The sequence below is a fragment of the Triticum aestivum genome, chromosome 2B (genome assembly GCF_018294505.1).
Source record: "Triticum aestivum cultivar Chinese Spring chromosome 2B, IWGSC CS RefSeq v2.1, whole genome shotgun sequence".
Taxonomy (NCBI): Eukaryota; Viridiplantae; Streptophyta; class Magnoliopsida; order Poales; family Poaceae; genus Triticum; species Triticum aestivum.
In genome coordinates, this window is record NC_057798.1 from 755,402,956 (window position 1) to 755,421,838 (window position 18,883).

Genomic DNA, 18,883 nt, shown 5'->3' on the forward strand with positions numbered 1-18,883 from the left:
ACATGGAGGAAGCAGGAAAGGGTCTTGACTGGGTTCATTCAAAGGAAAAATACAAGGAATATTTGAAGCAGCTTCCAGACCTAAGCTCCGGCAAGAGCAAGGCAGAATCCATGGCAAACCCTCACGTGGTCCGGAAGCGCAAAGCAGTTTCAATGAAGAAGAATCTGCAGTTGCCTCAACCCAAGGAGAAGATGGTGAGTGCAGATGCTGAAGTAAATATGGTCAAGGAAGTTGTGCTTCAAACTGATACGCCAACTGTAGTGAGCAGATAGCCAACCACCATCACAGGAGTTCAACAGATCAAGGGGAAGACTCCCCTTTCAACAGTCCCACCAAAACCACCTAAGCAGCAAAAGATTGTCAAGTTTGCCAGGGGAACAAAGGGGGAACAGGCCACAAAAGGTTTGGGGTTCAGAGATGAGAGAGAACTGTGAGCCGAAGCCATTGATGCAGGGGTGCCAAGTTCTGCTAGGTTGCTGCCAACTCAGACTGGAAACATGCCAACTACAGATACCAATGTGCCAACTGATGTGTCAGCTAGCAGCGTGATCACAATCAAAACCACCACAGCTGCTCAAGAAGGCACCACTGCAACTGCAAGCCCCAAGGTGCCTACTCATAGAGATGCTTCAATGCCAAACACAAAAGGAGGTGATCCTACTACCAAATTGTCGTCCCCAAGAGCCAGCACACAGCAGCCAAGCAAGCCTGCATCACCAAGAGCTGACTTTCAGCAACCACTAACACAAGAGGAGGTGTTCAACATTATAAGTAGGTGCAAGCCTCTAAGGCCGCCAACTACAACACTACTGCGAACCAAGTCAGTGAACGATGCACCTGTGTTTGTGCCGCAAGGAGATGCCCTGGTCCTTGAACCCATACGAAGGTCAAAGTCCTATCATGGTGACGGGGTCTGCGATGCACCATGTTTTGACCTCGGCATAGATGGTCATGCTCCAGTACCTGCTCCAGCAGCAGAAACAACGGAAGCCAGTGTGATTCGTATTGATGAGTGTGAGTTGGAACCAGCAGCTGTGAATGAAGGATGCGCTGATGCTGATGCTGGCAAAGCAATAGCTCAAGAGCTAGATGTTGAATCACCAGAGAATTGCCACACCCTGATATGCGCAGAACCAGAAGCTGGCACGAGCAGTTCTTTGGGACCACCTATTGCACGAAGACAGAGGAGGGTAATAAGGCCCACAGCATCTCAAAGGTCTCCATTCATTGACTACAACAAGAAGAAGTCTTTCAGCTCAAATGAGGCAGTGAACAAGCTTTACGCTGCCCTCTTGCATTGGGTCAGGCATCACAAAGGAGCAAATGATGAAGCTACCAGGTAAACTAACTCCCCACAACCTACATACATATCTTTTTCAGTTGCACAGGACCAGCCACTTAGTTGCACAGAAAGCATAGCATGTTGCACAGAACAGGGCTTTTAGTTGCACACTGTTCTTTTTTCAATTTCATGCACATTTTTTTTGCTGTTGTGACCCTTCGAGCTAACTTGTCTTTTTACTGCTTTCAAAAAAATTTCAGCCATGATATAATCAGGTATGGTGATTTCTACATTTCTTTAAAGGAGTTAGTTGATTCGATGAAGCCGGTTCAATGGCTGTCAAAAATTGTTATTGAGACTGGAATCTTACACATCATGGAGAGCTTAGCAGAAGGGTCAAAGAAGGTTGTTATGCCACTGAGGTTTTCGGTAAGTTTTTCCAAAACCTTCTTTACCCTCATCTTTGTTCTGTAGCACTTTTTTGTTGCCCAATTGAGGGAGGCCTTTCATCTACTAAGGAGCTTGAGCCATGATTTTATAATCTCTGCAAATGAATTTACAGCAAGGGATCCACAACGTGAATGAGATAAACAAGAAGTTTGATTACAAGAATTGTCTCGACAAGGAATTGGTGAGTGTTGTGCCCACATGATCCATCTCTTTTTAGTTTGGCACCCACAGCATGTTCAGTTGCACATGGCACATCTGTTAGTTGGCACATACTTGTTGCAACCTGTTTTTTAACTTGACCAAGTCTTTTAATGTTTTTTTCTTAACTACATCATGTATCTGTGTCTGAAATCGTTCACGTTTGCAGGTCATGTTGCCAGTGCTCGAGTGCGCTGATGTAACCGATAAGGAGGGAGGGAGGCATTATTGGGTCTTCAATGTCAACTTGAGGGACGGACGCTTCGAAGTTCTTGATTCAAGAAGGACGCTGGATGACATTGAGCTGATGACCACCGCCTCTACCATCGCGGGGGCAGTACGCCAGCTATGGAGGAAGCATTACCCAAAGTTCAGCATCGAGCACTTCCAGATTATTGGCATTGACGTACCGAAGCAGCTCGGCAAGTAAGACAATAAGCATGGCTCTCTTCTCAATTTCTTACCATCATATTGTAGTTTTTAAATTTTTCTACATGTGCAATCTTTATTTTTTTTAAGACACAGTACAAGTCTGCAATCTGTTTTATCATTTTTATGAGTTTCTAATGGATTACCTAGCCAGTTGCAGAGTGGCACATAAGTAGTTGCACAGTACAACATAAGCAGTTTCACAGTAGAACATAAACAGTTGCACAGTAGAACATAAGCAGTTGCACAGAGTGCATTATCTTTATTGGTTTTAATTTTATGTGACAAATTTTCTTTTCTTGCCCATCGCAGTAATGAGTGTGGGCTGTTCGCACTGCTTAACGCCACCGAGTGGAATGGTAGCCAACTGCCCAACTACGAACCCAAGGAAGTACTCAACATCAGGAAGAAGCTGGCATATGATTGGGTCACCAGTGTGCACAACACCGCCCCATGGAGGAAGTTGCTGAGATACGACAAGGACTAGGTCAGTACTTTTTTTCTTTCTCTGCTCCACGGAGGAAGTTGCTGGTTTGCACAATTTTTAAGCAAATTTTGTAGTTGCACACTAGTAGCAATTCTGTTTGCAAGTCAAATATCATCACTTTTGTTGATACATTAGGAGCACTAGACATACAATTGTTCAACAACTAAATATTTAACCAGTTACCAACAAAGGCACAAATAGCAACCTTTTTTACACAGTGCATGAACTAATTCAAGGAGCATAAATTAGATAAAAAAATCATATATGTTGAATGTGTCCACTTGGTCCCAACATAGCTAAAAAAGTATCATTCTTTTCCTTTTTTGTCTCAAAGTTACAAACGATGAAACAGAATCACAGTAGCCTGAGTGGACACACACTAGCAGTGTGCTCTGTAGATTGGCACTGGCTGCATTTGTTTTTCTTCTTTGGGTGTAGCTCCAGCGCCGATTTGTACCGTCGACTCTTTGCCCTATCCTTTGTAGTAGACCTTGGAGGATCCCTGGGCACAAAATCATCAGAAGCTTGTGCAGGGGATGCAGCCTCCAATGGGGCAGTAGGACCATCACGATCACCTGTGTAATAATCATATAAAAAATTTAGTATTTTTTTCTTGTGCAACCAACACTGATGTTCTCTGCAACCACATAGCCCATGTTGTGCAACTAACTGGTTGCCGTGTGCAAGTTAAGTTAAAAAAACACATGCAGTAGCACAGTCCGTCATGGTACTTGGATTGTAATTGCCTATGGGCAGAACAGGAAAAACAAGTTAGATTTTCAACTTGATCCTCAAACTAACACAGCGCACGCAACTAGGCAGCATGTTCTATGCAACTGGGCACTAAGATATGTGCAACTGAAGTCACACACCCTAGTTTTGTTGGGAGTTGGGGAAGGTATTTTACCTGGGTGATGAGCCCCCTGAGTCCTGCCTGTAGGTCCATTGGGAGTAGCATGCAGGGCACTGCTAGTTGGGCCAGGCGGGGGAGGATGTCTTTGAGGGTTGGCATCACCTATAGCCAGAACAGGACAAACAAGTTAGTTGTGTTATCTTCGATGCTCGAACTAACACAGCGTGCGCAACTAGGTAGCCTGTTTTCTGTGCAACTGAGCACCATAATGTGTGCAACTGGAGTTACAGACCTAGTTTGATGGGGAGTTGGAGCAGGTAATTACCTGGACGATGAGCACTCAGGAGTTACAGAGTATGTCGTGCCCTGCCAGGAGGTGGAGGAGGTCCTTGAGGGTTAGCACCACCTATATCCAGAACAGGAAAAACAGGTTAGTTTTGCTATCTTTGATGCTTGAACTATCACAGCATGCACAACTAGGTAGCATGTTCCGTGCAACTGGCCACCATGATGTGTGCAACCGGGCACAATGATGTGTGCAACTGAAGTTACACACCTAGTTAGATCAGGAGTTGGGGCAGGTAATTACCTGGGCCCCCTGATTGTTGCCTTGAGGTGGAGGAGGTCCTCGAGGGTTGCCATCATCTGATGGCGCCGTGGCAGCAGTCGGTTTTTCTTTTTCTTGGACTTGTTCAGGTGGCCGATCTCGGTACGTGCTGCGTGCATATGCTTCTATACAATAGCTTGTGCTGGATCAGAACCACTTGCAAACTTTGCTAGTTTCCAAAAATTGTATATCATGTTCCTCTCCCTTATCTGCTTCTTTGATTGAGGAGGCATTTCATCCGGTTGCTCATAACCAGTCCCTGGCGCACTAGGTACAGCAGTAGGTGTCCATCGTCTTAGCAGGTACCTTTCCGATATGACGTCAACTCCAATATGTGTGAACACCTTGAGGATGTGGCAATAGAGGGTGCCGTCCTTGTCCATTTTACAGCACTCACACAAATAGGAACCCTCCTCCACCCTTGCCTGCACCAAGTAGTTTCGAGAACCATATTTGGCAACAAATTCCTGGTTCGGTCTGAGCTCAAATATATCAGCACCAACTTGGGATGCATTATAACGTCCAATCAGCTCAAACTCTTCTCTGAACTTGCGGTAAAGGTCCCTAGTGTAGGTTTTGTAAGCTTGCTTCTCTATTGGGAAGTTGGACCACAGCTTAATCTCAAGGTGTTCTGTCCTGTAATCGTTGCAGCCTTCCTTGGCAAGGATGTGGTTCTGGATTTTTTCATATTGCTTGACGAAGTTCAGCATTGAGTTGTGTGGGTTCACATATCTTTTCAAGACGGTGTTGAACCCCTCACTACGCTGTGTAGACTGTAGGAACGGGAAGAACCTATGTTTGAAGTAGCACGGCACCCAAGTTGACCTATATTCGTACAACTTCTCAAAGTGCGTGTGTGTCATAGCCTCGTACTTCACCATTAACCCAGCCCAATTCTGCTCAAACTCGTCTACAGTGAAGCTGAAGTCAACACACTTGTTGAAATCATTAGAGAGTCCTGGATTCTGGCACAGCAGCCAACCAACTTTTTCCTGAGCCTTTTTCATGATGTGCCATCGACAACAGCGGTGCATGATGGTTGGAAAGATGCTCTGTATCGACTGCCTCATTGCACCATCCTGATCGGTGATGAAGTTGTCAGGAGGTTTGCCATCCATAGCCTCTAGGAATGCTTCAAAGACCCAATCAAAGCTCGATGCCAACTCCTGCCTCACAAACGTGCAACCCAGCATGAAAGATTGGCCATGTCGGTTTATTCCTATGAAGGGCGCGAACGACATATTGTACATGTTGGTCATGTAGGTCGTGTCGAACGATATGCAATCATGGTACGCCTCTGCATAAGCTTTTCGATCTAAGCCATCCACTGAAAATATGTTCACAACTATGTCCTCTTCATCATATTTCACCTTATAGAAGAAGTCTGGATCGGTTTTTTGTATATCCTTGAAGTGTGCAATTGTCTCAATCAAATCACCCTCCTTTGTGTCATCTCTATGGAAACTTGTACAAAGATTTATTATTGCCTTTGGTCCGAATGGCACCATCATCTCAGATCCATAGAACTCTGACATTATATGCATCATACGTCCTGCATAATACAAAAACAAAACAGTATTTCCTTTTTTTAGTTGCACGAATGCGCACACCCAGCTGCACAGTAATAGGACATGTGTTGGCATAGAAGATAATCGGAGGAAATGGACACCTAGCTAAACCTTTTTAAAAACACTTTTACACTTTTTGCATACAGGACATTGTGTAGTTGCACAGTAAAGAAATCCTAGTTGCACAACAAGCACCAAAAGTGATATACAAAACAACATGGAAAGTTGGACACCAGTTGCACAGTTAAGTCATTTCAGTTGCACGGTAGTACCATAACAGTTGCACACTGGACTGCCTAGAGGAAAACTTAATTCTTTAAGGGATGGATCATGTGCTCGAATGCGCACGTCCAGTTGCACAGTAATAGGACATGTGTTGGCACAGAAGATAATCCCAGGAAATGGACACCTAGTTGCACCTTTTTAAAAACACTTTTGCACTTTTTGCATACATGACATTGTGTAGTTGCACAGTAAAGACAATCTAGTTGCACAACAAGCACCAAAAGTGATATACAAAACAGCATGGGAAGTTACTGAACACCAGTTGCACGGTTAAGTCATTTCAGTTGCACAGTAGTACCATAACAGTTGCACACTGGATTGCCTAGAGGAAAACTTAATTTTTTAAGGGATATAGAAAAACACCACACCTGTAGTCAAGTTGCAGTTATACAAGATGCGCAGAAACTCCTTTTCATCATGTGAGATGCCTTGGTGGGATCTCAAGTATTTGGACAATGAAGGTTTGTTCACGAGCGCATGATTGTGGTCACAAACAAAGTGCGTCACCTCCCATCGCCCATCTATCAGCTTCACCAACATCTTCGCTTTGCACTGAGTCTGCTTTATTGTCTCACGTTTGCGCTTCTTCTTCTTCTTACTAGTACCAGCCTCCTCTTCAGCAAATATTGGAGGTTCTTCTTCCATCTCCTTGTCACTGTCAATAGATTTTGGATCTGGAATAGGGTCCAGGACAGGAGGAGCCTCAGCTCCTCCATCATCAGCTTCGGGCTTCTTGAACTTGTTGCAGCAAAACTGTTGTTTTATCAATTCATTGGTGCGGGGTGTCCGTCTAGATGTGTTCATCTTGATAGAGAAACCCATCCGTAGTGCGTAGATGTTGTAGTGATCTTTAGCAATTTGAAGGTTGTCAAACCTCATGCCAACATAGGGTTCCATAGGTTGAGAACCAACCTCATCCTCTCCTTCTTCTTCTTGCACAGCTCCATCAACAGCCCCAGCCCCTAACTCAGTCCTGGGACCAGGAACATTTGCCTCGGTTCCTGTGTCATCTAGAGTATGGCTCTCTGACTGCAAAGAAACCACTACATGGGCACCACGGCTTGATGGCTGGCCTGCCATATTGTCATGGCCAATAGGGCTTCCACCACGACTTGCCTGCGTATAGTAAACAGATCGCCCATTTTCTGACCAATTTCCTTGTGGTATGTTGGGTTGATGCTGATCCATATCATGAGGAAGCTCATTGAGATCAGGAGGCAACTCATTGAGATCAAGCATTTTTTCCTTTTTTTCGATGCTGCCACACACTCACTGCACATATAAAAAAGAAGAAAGTGATGATCAGTTGTTAATCATAGAAAAGAGTGTTTCAAACAACCTAAAAACTTAGTAAATAGGCAGTTGCACACCATTTTATGACAGTCTTAGTTCTAAAAGCAACATATCTATAGCAGAATCTTTTATTATAACATGCATGCATTTTTTTGTTTCTGCACAGAGTTGTTATGTTTGTTGCACATTTTGCAGTAAATAGTTGGCAAGAACTTGACTTCTTTTTACTACAGAGTTTTCTGACTTTTTCCTCTGCTTTTGTTGCAATGATCTGCAGGGTTTCCGTTTGCAAGGAGCTTATTCAGATTTTTCTGCACATAATTGGGACACAATTTGATGCTACTTTTGCAGATGCAAAATCCAGGTGAAAGAAGAAAGAAGAATTTGATGACAGACTATAGATATATGTTTTTCGTCGCCGTTTCTGTTTCTCCTTCCAGTATATTTGAACATACTTTTACACTATAGCTTTGCAATAGGTGTGCTACCAGAATATATGTGTGGGACAAGCATATATGCGTGACTACTTTAATGTGGTTTTATGGCTTCAATAACCTTTGTTTATTCATCTGTTGCACATATTGCTGCAGAAGTTGCTGTACTGCAGTTTTTTGGTTTTGGCTAGAATAGATCTTTGAGTTGGCCAGGATGCATATATCAGTTGGCTAGCATGCAAGTTTAGTTGGACAGGCAATGTGTTCAGTTTTGCTAGAATAGATGTTTTCAATTTCCCAGGATGCATATATCAGTTGGCCAGCATGCATGTTCAGTTGCACAGTCCATGTATTCAGTTGAATAGAATAGATGTTTCATTTTCCTAGGATGCATACATCAGTTGGCCAGCATACATGTTCAGTTGCACAGCCAATGTGTTCAGTTGGCTAAAATAGATGTTTGAATTTTCATGGATCCATATATCAGCTTGGCCAGGATGCATGTTTCTGTTGCACAGTCAATGTGTTTAGCTGACTAGAATAGACCTTTCAGTTGGCCAGGATGCATATATCAGTTGGCCAGCATGCATGTTCCGTTGCACAGACAATGTGTTCAGCTGGCTAGAATAGACGTTTCAGTTGGCCAGCATGCATGTTCCGTTGCACAGACAATGTGTTCAGCTGGCTAGAATAGACGTTTCAGTTGGCCAGGATGCATATATCCAGTTGGCAAGCATGCATGTTCAGTTGGCTAGAATCATGTATTAGTTGGCCAGAAAAATATGTCTTAGTTGACTTGTTGAACACATAAAAGGGGGCAGGGGAAACTTGCTTGGCATGCATGTTTAGAAAAACACGTTCAGTTTCGATCTGGGAACCCTAAGTTAGTGTGCAGATGCACTCATGGGGGGGGGCTGGTGTGTTGTTCACAATAGGGTGATGTTTCAGATCTACTCTTTTTTGAAGTAGATTCTCCATGGATTTGCTGATGGATCCATGGAGTAGGGTGTTTTTATAGATGCAGTACAAGAAAGGGGAGAACTGAAAAGGGGTAGAGAGGAAGTACTTGCCTGATGTTTGTTGCCTGGTATGGGTCTGATCACCCCTGCCTTTTTAGATCAATTTGTTGAAGCTTCTTTCTGCTCCCATGGTGGCTATACAGGAGGAGGAAGAAGGAGCTTTTGATCCCTTTCTCCCGTGCAGGTCAAGAAAGAAGGAGAAGGCAGCGTGGGGCGTGGGAGGCGTTGGGTAGGTACATGGGGCGTGAGGACGGGGCGTGGGGACGAGAGGGCATGGGAGGCGTGGGATGCGGGGCCTATCAGGCTGGCCGCTCAATCGGGTTTGGTGGCAGCCTGTGCCCTTGCTTTTCTGTACCGCGGGGGGGGGGGGGGGGGGGGCATAGCTTACCGTTTTGGGCTGGCCGCTCGATCGCACTAGTGGGCAGCCGGCCGCCCACTGGACGCGTCCTTTTTTCTTTGAGCAATAGTGTTCGGCCCTTTCTTAGAGACGAGAAGAGTGTTGGGCTGCACCCGAACGAAGCCGCTCTTGTGGTTGGATCCATGGGGAAATAATTGCTCAGAGCCCTATTCTTGATGACCTGCGCGGTACTGACTAACTGATGGCCAGGGCCGTGTTTGGGTCCGATCTCGTTGTCTCCCTGATTCTTGTTTGTCGTTCCGGCCGCCGCCGGCCCACATTAGCGCCTCTCTTGCTTGTGTTTTTCTCTCTAAAAAATGTCTTGCTTTTGTGTCCACGTGGCACGAAACATGCTTACGATTAAGCAGGGCGACAGCGAAAATCATGCACGGGCGGTGTTTCGGTGACTATCTATACTAGCCGGCTGATCGATCGATCTGCTTGGGTTCATCGGTCCAACTATGCTATTGTATCTTTGCATGCATGCTATGGAAAACGCAACTAGAACGTCGGTCTCCTGAACTGAAAATGGCTTAATAGTTACCTGTGCTACTGATCCTCAAAAGAAAAAATTTACCTGTGCTACTACTTCATGTGTGCTATGCATTGTGGATCATGCATGCTTGCACTGATCGCATACATGCGTACTGCTTCATGGATTCTGGATCATGCATGCTTGTACTGGTTCATGCATACATGTGTGATGGTTCATGAATGCTTATAGTGGTCATGTATACTGGATCATGCATGCTCGTACTGCTTCATGCATAGTGTACTGGTTCCTGCATGATTGTTCATCTAGTTATCAATGTAATAAATCCATGACACCACTTATTTGCAAATGAAGGCAAGAAAAAGAGAAGGCGGTACAAAGATGAAGAAAAGCAAAATCTATTTGCCATGATCTTGGAGAGGTCTTCTTTGGGTAAATTGAATCATGGAATTACTAAAGCTATCACCGAAGAAACAAACATTCCTTTGCGAACTATACAACTGAGATGGCTGGAGGGAAAGAAGGCTGGTGGATTGCAGGGAGTCTTGAGCAAGAGGACCAAGAATTGTGGCCGCAAGAGGATTGCTTTCAATGAAGATGCCATAAAGGATATTGATCTAAGAAAAAGAACAAGTCTCCAAGATCTTGCTAATGAGTTGAACATGGCAAAGACTACCTTATTCATGCATTTGAAGGAGGGCAGACTCAGGCGGCATTCTAATGCCGTCAAATCAACATTGACAGAAGAAAACAACAGGGCTAGGGTTAAGTTTTGTTTGTCTATGTTTCAGCCACTAAGCATCCCACAACAGCCAACATTTGATGGAATGTACAACGTCATCCACATAGATGAGAAGTGGTTCTATCGCACTCGGAAGAATAAAAAATCTATTTGGGTCTCAACGAGGAAGATCTGAAGCGTACCACACAAAACAAGAATTACATTGAAAAAGTGATGTTCCTTGTTGCGGTGGCGAGGCCTCGATACGATGATGATGGCAACATGACATTTGATGGCAAGATTGGCATATGGCCTTTTACATTCCTAGAGGAGGCTAAGAGGGATAACAAGAACCGCGACGTGGGAACAATTGTTACTAAGGTGTTGCCGGCGGTGACAAGGAAAGTTAGCCAAGGTTACATGGTGAACAAACTTCTTCCTGCCATTAAGGAGAAGTGGCTTGCTTCGGACCGCGGTTATCCTATAATCATACAACAGGACAATGCTAAAACTCATATTCCCATCAATGATCCTATGTTTTGTGAAGCCACAATGGCAGATGGATGGAACATTAGGTTGACGTGCCAACCACCTAATTCTCCTGATCTAAACATATTGGACCTAGGTTTTTTTTGCAGCTCTACAAGCTTTATTTTAGAAGTTGTTCCCAGGTTCACTAGATGACATTGTTACCAAGGTGCTCCAAGCATATGGAGAGTACCCCCCTGAGAGGAGCAACCGCATCTTCCTCACATGAGGAAGATACTGAAACTTAATGGCGGCCAACACTACAAGGTTCCACACATGAGGAAGATGGCCCTAGCAGGAGCTGGCCTTCTCCCAGCTAGGTTACCATGTGATCCAGCAATTGTAAATGCCGCGATCGAGTTCCTAAGTGCCACCATCTAGACATGGTCATTGTCTTCTCATGCAACTCTTTGCACTCTGGACATATTTTGGTTCACTTGATCAATGTAGGCTGGACATATTTTGGCAACAAATGATCAATGTAATCTGAACATATTTTGGCAACAAGTGATCAATGTAATCTGGACATATTGATCCATGTATTTTGGATATGTTTTGTGTTTAGTTGACCAATGATAATTTCCATGCATGCAATTGAGGTTGAGCTATTTAATCTGGAGCTAACCATGAAGCAAAAATAAACATCACATGATCACAACCAAGTTTGAGCAATGTAATCCAAACACTCTCTATATTCAGTTGAGAAGCTACACATCACAGACTTCCCAAATAAAATACACATCACATCTGATCACCATGTCCATGCATGCAAGTTCATTTTGATGAATAAACTCACATCAGATAACCAGGAATTAATAAGTTCGGCATAATATCCCTTACCTCCATCGTCGATTCATCGAGCGAGTCGCCATCGTGAGCGGGCATAGAGTCAGGCACGAAAGATACATCACTGTCAGCATCCTCGGGCAGTGCCGCTTCACCGTCTTCGGGCAGCAACTCTACGCCGTCATCGGTCTGGGCGTCCTGGAGCAGCAACTCGACACCGTCATCGGTCTGGGCGTCCTGGAGCAGCAACTCGACACCGTCGTCGGTCTGGGCGTCCTCGGGTAGCAACTCTATGCCATCGTCGGTATGGGCGTCCTCGAGCAGCACGTCTACGCTGTCGCCGGTCTCGGCGTCCTCAGGCAACATGTGTCCGCCGTCGGTATCGGCGCCCTCGGGCAGCACCTCTCCGCCATCGGTCTCGGCGTCGTCGGGCAGCACCTCATTGCCGTCTTGGGTCTCAGCGTCCTCGGGCAGTACCTCTTCACCGGCCAAGATGGGCAAGCTCCCTGTACTAAGGACATGCACACCATTGCTTGGGAAGCAGTTGAGCTTGTTGCCGCACATGCATCATGTTCCTGATCTTGGGCAACCGCCAAGGACATGGACGTCGTCTTGAACAAAATTGAGCAGCATGGGCGAGACATCTTCTACACGAACGCAGACATCGGCATCCTGGGTCACAAGCGAACCTTGGTTAGTGTCGCCGACATCAAATCCGTTGACGTACTCGAGCAGGTCCTCCTTACTGAGGGCATCCAACCAGTCTCCACCGCAGCCCTCGCCGGGGACCTCCTCCTCTTCTTCCTCCTCTGTTTCTTCGAATTCCCACTGCCGCTTGCAGAATCGTTGACCATCTGGTCCGTCCACCTTGGGCGTCTGGCCTAGCAACAACTTGATTTGCTTTATTGCTGCCTTTGCCTCCTTCAACAGAGTCAGCACCTTCCCCCTCACCTCTCCCTCAACTCCGCCGGCCATGAAGACCGCCGCCTCCACCAAAGCTCTCGACCACGATCTATTGGATGGCTCCTGTCGTGAGGCGGAGAAGATCGATGAGAGAGGGAGAGGAAGCGTTGTGGGAGGTGGGAATCAGCAAGGGAGGTGGGGATCGATGGGGATCAACGAGGAAGAAGGGAGATCGACAGGGATCAGAGAGGCGGGGAGGGAGGTGGGGAAAGCAGCGACAAGAAAGAGATAAGGGAGAGAGAGGCGAGCGATGCGGTGAGCGATGGCTGTTCGATTTGGTGGGGGGGCATTTTCGTCCAAAATCGATGGAGGAGGGAGACACGCACTATATTGTGGAATTTCTCTCAAAAACTTATACGCACTATAAAACGGAATGGAGGGAGTACGACAGACGGTACTACCTGATAGAACTGATCTGGGTTAAATAAGCTAAAACTTGGAAAGGTGAGCCGGTCGATTGAAGCTAGTTTTTCTTTTATTTTTTGCAAGAGAAATTTCCCCAATCTATTCGTCAATTATGGCAGTACAGAGAACACTACAAATAATAAAAATTACAACTAGATCCATGGACCATCTAGCGATGACTACAAACACTAGAGCAAGCCAAAGGCGTGCTGGCGTCATTGCCCCGCCCTCATCGGAAGCGGGCAAACCTTGTTGTAGTCATTGTTGAGGAAATCATTAACTGGTAGCTGCTCGGTTGGCTGGTGAGTAGGGGATTAATCGGCTGATCGGCAAATTAATCGGCCATTTAATCAATTAATCGGACGATTTATCGGTTTATAGGCTACTCGGTGACCCTACGAGTAGGGATTAATCGCCAAGTTAACTATTTAATCGGATGAATTCTTGAACAGGGGTTGTAGTCGACAATCGGAAAGTCGACATTCTAAAGCCCAAAGGGACCAGCGCACCAGAGGAGCAACCATCACCGATGAAGAGAGTTATAGATCGGAAAGATCAAACCTGTAACCACGCAAACAAAGATATATTGGATCCAAATGGATCCACCGAAGCCCAGCACTGTCTGAATCCCACGACATCCGACGGAGACATGCCTCCACATATCCTCTAACGACGATACTCACACCATTGATACGGGGTTAGGACGTGGGAGACATTATTCCTAGTGAAGGACATCACCACCACTACACAGCCCCAACCAAGACGTTGAACCTAACGAAAACGAGAACATGTTCCCTCCCGCCGGTGGGAGGGGGGAGGGGGCGAGATCCTCCACATCTCCACGGCCCAAAAGCCATCGGAGGTGGGGCGGATCGGTGCAACGCCGGCGGAAGGAGGAAGGAGACTTTTCTTGAGTAGGAAAGACACCCGCGGTGGGCTAGAGCAAACAACACGCAAGGGGTGCATGTGCTACAAAAGCTCGATACTGTACTTAGCTACCGTCGATGCTGCCGTCTGGGCTTAATTAGCACAGGACCATCTCGACCTCGCTCCATCCGTGCCCGTCGCAAGCAACGATTTTCTTCCTACGGAAAGCGCAAGCTCTGCTAATGATGATCGACGGCACCGGAGTACCTCACGACACCCATAAGGATGGTGGCGACGGGCAACGCCCTCTCTAGCTTGCTCCATGTGTTGCACTGCGAGAGAGCATCGCGTTAGCGTCGGATTAATTAGCGATGATATGGGATATTGGGGCATGGGGTGATAGCTAGAATTAGCGATTAATTAGCGTTGCTAGTCGGTGCAGGCCGGCCGGGGTCCTCGCCGCCGTGCTTAACGACGGCGTCATCCTCTCGCCAGAATTCTTTGCTTCTCTCCTGGTCAGCTGGTCTGGTGGCTTCGCTAACGGCTATGCCGTCTGGGCCTAGCAGTCAGGTTGTTTTGTTTTTTGAGTCGCGCGTGCGTGTATCGCTAGAGAGATCGTGCTCCCGGATTCTTGGAGGTCCGGTTTGCTCCGCGTCAGGATGTCGCTTTCTAACTTCGACCCTGGTTGCATCCCTCTGACTGCTCCTCGGACGGTTGCGCGAGGCCCGGTCTAGGCTGCCAACTCCAAGCTGTCGTCGCTGCTTGGCCCAGCTCCGAGGTTCAGTCACATCGCTGGTCAGGTGCAATCGATCGATATCCCGACGCAGGCGGCCCGTGCCCAGGTTTTCGGGGGTTCTGGCGCGGATCTGCATGCCTTGGAGGCTGGGCGGGTGCTTGACCTCCCCGTGCATAATCAAGTACCTGTCCTTAATCTGTCGCGTTTACCGGTGTCGCCGCCTGTTGGCCAATCGCCTGCCTTGCTTTGCCCCCCTCCCCCTGCTGATCCCCCTGTCCCGCTCCCCCGCGCAGCCAGGACCCCGTTGTCGCTGCATGCACTAGCACTCGCTCGGCGTCCTTCAGGGACGTTCTGGTCTCGGGCTACCCCCAGTCCCCCACAGCTGCACGCTCATCTGCGTCGTATCGCCTTCTCTGATTTGCTAAGCCACGAGACCTTCACCTACGCTGTTTCCGATGCCTTGCCTATAGCCACCGCAGGCAGGATTGTAGAGATCCAGCCATTTGTTGGCTATGTAGAAAGGTTGGCCACCTTAGCTTTCAATGCCCTTTGCGTTTCCTGAGCCCTAACCCTAGGCCTCCCTCCCAGGCTTCTTATACCTCCCCGTCTACCCCCCGCCCTGTGCCATCCAGCCTTCGTCCATCCCCTCCCTTGATAGCTTTGCCCCCTCCGAGCGCCAGCTCCTCAACGTCCTCCCCCGCCGCTCCTATGGAGCCCGTAGTTCGCGGCCGCCCCACCTCGCTCGATGTTCACTACCCCATGGTGCCTGACAAGAACACCCTAGTTTGTCTTCTCAACATCTCCCCGTCCCTGCCCAGCTTTCTCCCTTGGCTCAAGCGTGTCTTCCTGTAGCGGCTATGTATCTCCGCCGTGCGCTTCGCAGGCTCTGCGGTGGGCACCGTCTTCGTCGTGTTCCAGCGCGAGGAGGAGCAGGCGGCTGCCCTCTGGGCTAGCCCGCTGTACGTTGGTTCCCGTATCGTGCGTATCATGCCGCACAATGAGGGGAGCAATGCCTTCTCCTTTTCCTTCAAGCATGTCGTCAACCTCTCGCTGGAGAAGCTTCCTCTGGAGCTATGGAATAGGCGGGGCAGGGCGGCGTCAGTTGCGGGCTTCACCAGCATCCCGCGAGGGGAGCACGCCTGCCTTTATGGCAGCGAGTTCTCGAGCATTTTCGTGCCGGTCAAGGTTGAAGCTCTCCAGGACATTCCGCACCACCTTGCTTTCCACCGGGTGGATGGCGCTGGTGCATACGTCGACGTCCTCATCAATGAGGTCTGGGACATGGCCCGCTCTCTTGGCGCTCCTTCGGCTCCACCGCAGCCCCCGCTCGGGCCACATGACGGTGAAGACGGCGGCTTGGGCTTTGGAGGGGGTGGTGCCATGCCGTGCACGCTCTAGCGCCAAGGCCGCGCACGGACACGGGGGGCTGGCGCCGCTGCTAGGCCGGCGGCTGACGAGGACGGCATGGCCACTCGTGCTTTTCGGGCCTTCCTCTACCCGCTCATCGCCACCCCCGGCGACCTCATGACCATGATGCAGCTCTCCGTCAAGCCCAAGCTCGTCAAGTGCGCCCCTTTCTACCTCCCCACTGCCGAGCAAATCGAGCATGAAGATGAGCACCGAGATTGCCTTCTCTTAGTTCCGCTTGCGGTGGATACCCACAAGCCTCGTGTCATCGTCTCCTTCGACCCATAATCCATGGCGTTCTCCTTCAAGCTCGAGCTCAGCCACTGCCGTACTGCGGCTGGGATCATCCCAGTGCGTGCGCTCATGATGGATGATGGCTACTTTCCGTCCTTCGACCTGCGCTCTGATCTGCTAGCACGGGAAAGCTGTCGTTCCTTGCTGTTCAAGTTATGGCCGGAAGCGAGCGACGACGGGACTTGTGCTCGTACCCTACCTCTGCTGCCTGCTGTGGAGAGCTGGCACCCGCCCAAGTCTGTGGTGCCTGCTGGGCTTTTGCCCATGGTGGGTGTCGGTGTCAAAACCGGCGGATCTCGGGTAGGGGGTCCCGAACTATGCGTCTAGGCGGATGGTAACAGGAGACAAGGGACACGATGTTTTTACCCAGGTTCGGACTCTCTCGGTGGAGGTAAAACCCTACTCCTGCTTGATTGATATTGATGGTATGGGTATTACAAGAGTTGATCTACCACGAGATCAGAGAGGCTAAACCCTAGAAGCTAGCCTATGGTATGATTGTTCTTCGTCCTACGGACTAAAACTCTCCGGTTTATATAGACATCGGAGAGGGCTAGGGTTACACAGAGTCGGTTACAATGGGAGGAGATCTTCATATCGTATCGCCAAGCTTGCCTTCCACGCCAAGGAAAGTCCCTATCCGGACACGGGACGGAGTCTTCAATCTTGTATCTTCATAGTCCGGGAGTCCGGCCAAAGGTCATAGTCCGGCCATCCGGACACCCCCTAATCTAGGACTCCCTCAGTAGCCCCTGAACCAGGCTTCAATGACGACGAGTCCGGCGTGCAAGTTGTCTTCGGCATTGCAAGGCGGGTTCCTCCTACGAATACTTCATAGAAGATGTTGAACACCAGGATAGTGTCCGGCTCTGCAAAAATTTGTTCCGCATGCCACCATAGAGAGAATAATATTTACACAAATCTAATCTGCTGACGTGTTCCCGGCGTGACATCATGCCACGGCCTAGCCTTTATTCATTTTACCGTTCCTCCTCAGCGCGCTTAGCGAGGTGGTTTCCTTGGCACGTCTTGTCAAAGCAGAGATCGTGTCCCCTTATTCCGGGATCCTCATCAGTACGGGTGTGGGTAACCCAGCCACGCCATTAACCGCGACGCTTGGGAGATGAGCGAGTTTTATTAGGCCGGTGGGGGCTCGTAGCTTCGGCCGCCCATATAAGGGGATAAGAATCTACCCTTTCCATTCACGCCTTCTTCCTCCTTTGCTTTTCGTCCTTGCGCACTCGAGCTCCAATGCCCAAGCCCGCACATCTCGCCTTGACCTACTCCAACCATGTCCGGAGCGGGAGGCAAGTGGATGGCCTCCTCCGTCACGGAGGGGCACATCAAAAGGTTGCGGAAAGCCGGATACCTGCACAACGACATTGCGCACCGGCTTCCAGACGAAGGGCAGCTCATCCCCACCCCTAGGCCCCATGAGAGGGTTGTATTTCTTCCCCATTTCCTCCGCGGACTGGGCTTTCCTCTTCACCCGTTCGTCCGGGGGCTCATGTTCTATTACAGCCTGGACATCCACAATCTGGCCCCGAACTTCATCCTCAACATCTCGGCGTTCATCGTCGTGTGCGAGGCCTTCCTCCGCATCCAGCCTCACTTTGGCCTATGGCTAAAGATCTTAAGTGTCAAGCCGAAGGTCGTGGGTGGATGCCAAGCGGAGTGCGGAGGCGCCATGGTGGGCAAGATGCCCAATGTCACATGGCTCGAGGGCGCCTTCGTAGAGACCATCAAAGGGTGGCAATCGGGGTGGTTCTATATCACCGAGCCGCGTGACCCTGAATGGGCAGCGGCCCCCGAATTCCAATCTGTCATTCCCACACGGCTCACGTCTTGGAAAGAGACGGGCCTGTTGTGGGGTAATTCGGCGGAAGTGACCACCCTTCAAACCTGCATCAAAGACCTGATTAGTAGGAAGGTTAAACTTGTCACCGTAGTCCTGGTCATGCTCTTCCGCCGGATTCTCCCATGTCAACGACGGGCTTTCAACTTGTGGGAGTTCGACCCGGCCAAGCACTAGACTCTATCCCGGCTCTTCGACACAAAGCATGAGGATGCATGGAAGGTGCTATTCAAGAGCTCCGAGTTCCCGCCTCCCGTCCCCGAGGATCGCGGATTCTGCGCCAAGCGCCAAGCCAGCGCGTGAGCTAATCTTCCCATTACGGGGCATCTGTTTTCCATAGATTTGATTTTATGTGGGATCTAAACCCCCATCCCTTTGACAGGACTGGCAGAAGAGGGTCAGACTGATCAGCTGTCCGGCTCCTTTGCCCGCAGACCCAGCGAACGCTCGTTTAACGAAGCTGCTGGTTCCGGCACCTCACCTGGTGCCGGAGAAGAAGGCCAAGAAGAAGGCCACGGGGACTCGA

At 48.7% G+C, this 18,883-nt stretch overlaps 2 protein-coding genes across 2 annotated transcripts; both read right to left on the reverse strand.

Moving 5' to 3' along the window:
• Window positions 1-4,322: 4,322 nt before the first annotated feature.
• LOC123042479 (protein FAR1-RELATED SEQUENCE 5-like) lies at window positions 4,323-7,423 on the reverse strand. The gene is made up of 2 exons (XM_044464922.1): window positions 6,528-7,423; window positions 4,323-5,858 (listed from the first exon to the last, which is right to left on the reverse strand). The coding sequence occupies exons 1-2, from the start codon at window positions 7,396-7,398 to the stop codon at window positions 4,432-4,434; spliced, it is 2,298 nt and encodes a 765-aa protein (XP_044320857.1). The 5' UTR covers window positions 7,399-7,423; the 3' UTR covers window positions 4,323-4,431.
• Window positions 7,424-9,824: 2,401 nt separating this feature from the next.
• Window positions 9,825-12,394, reverse strand: LOC123042480 (uncharacterized). The gene is made up of 2 exons (XM_044464923.1): window positions 11,885-12,394; window positions 9,825-10,084 (listed from the first exon to the last, which is right to left on the reverse strand). The coding sequence occupies exons 1-2, from the start codon at window positions 12,392-12,394 to the stop codon at window positions 10,064-10,066; spliced, it is 531 nt and encodes a 176-aa protein (XP_044320858.1). The 3' UTR covers window positions 9,825-10,063.
• Window positions 12,395-18,883: the final 6,489 nt, after the last annotated feature.

Coding starts and splice junctions, on each gene's coding strand:
- LOC123042479 (XM_044464922.1), bottom strand. CDS start 7,398: ATGCTTGATCTCAATGAGTTGCCTCCTGATCTCAATGAGCTTCCTCAT. Junction 5,859..6,527: donor TAACTGCAACTTGACTACAG/GTGTGGTGTTTT, acceptor TGTATTATGCAG/GACGTATGATGCATATAATG.
- LOC123042480 (XM_044464923.1), bottom strand. CDS start 12,394: ATGTGCGGCAACAAGCTCAACTGCTTCCCAAGCAATGGTGTGCATGTC. Junction 10,085..11,884: donor TCGATGAATCGACGATGGAG/GTAAGGGATATT, acceptor ACAATCATGCAG/GAACCAGTACACTATGCATG.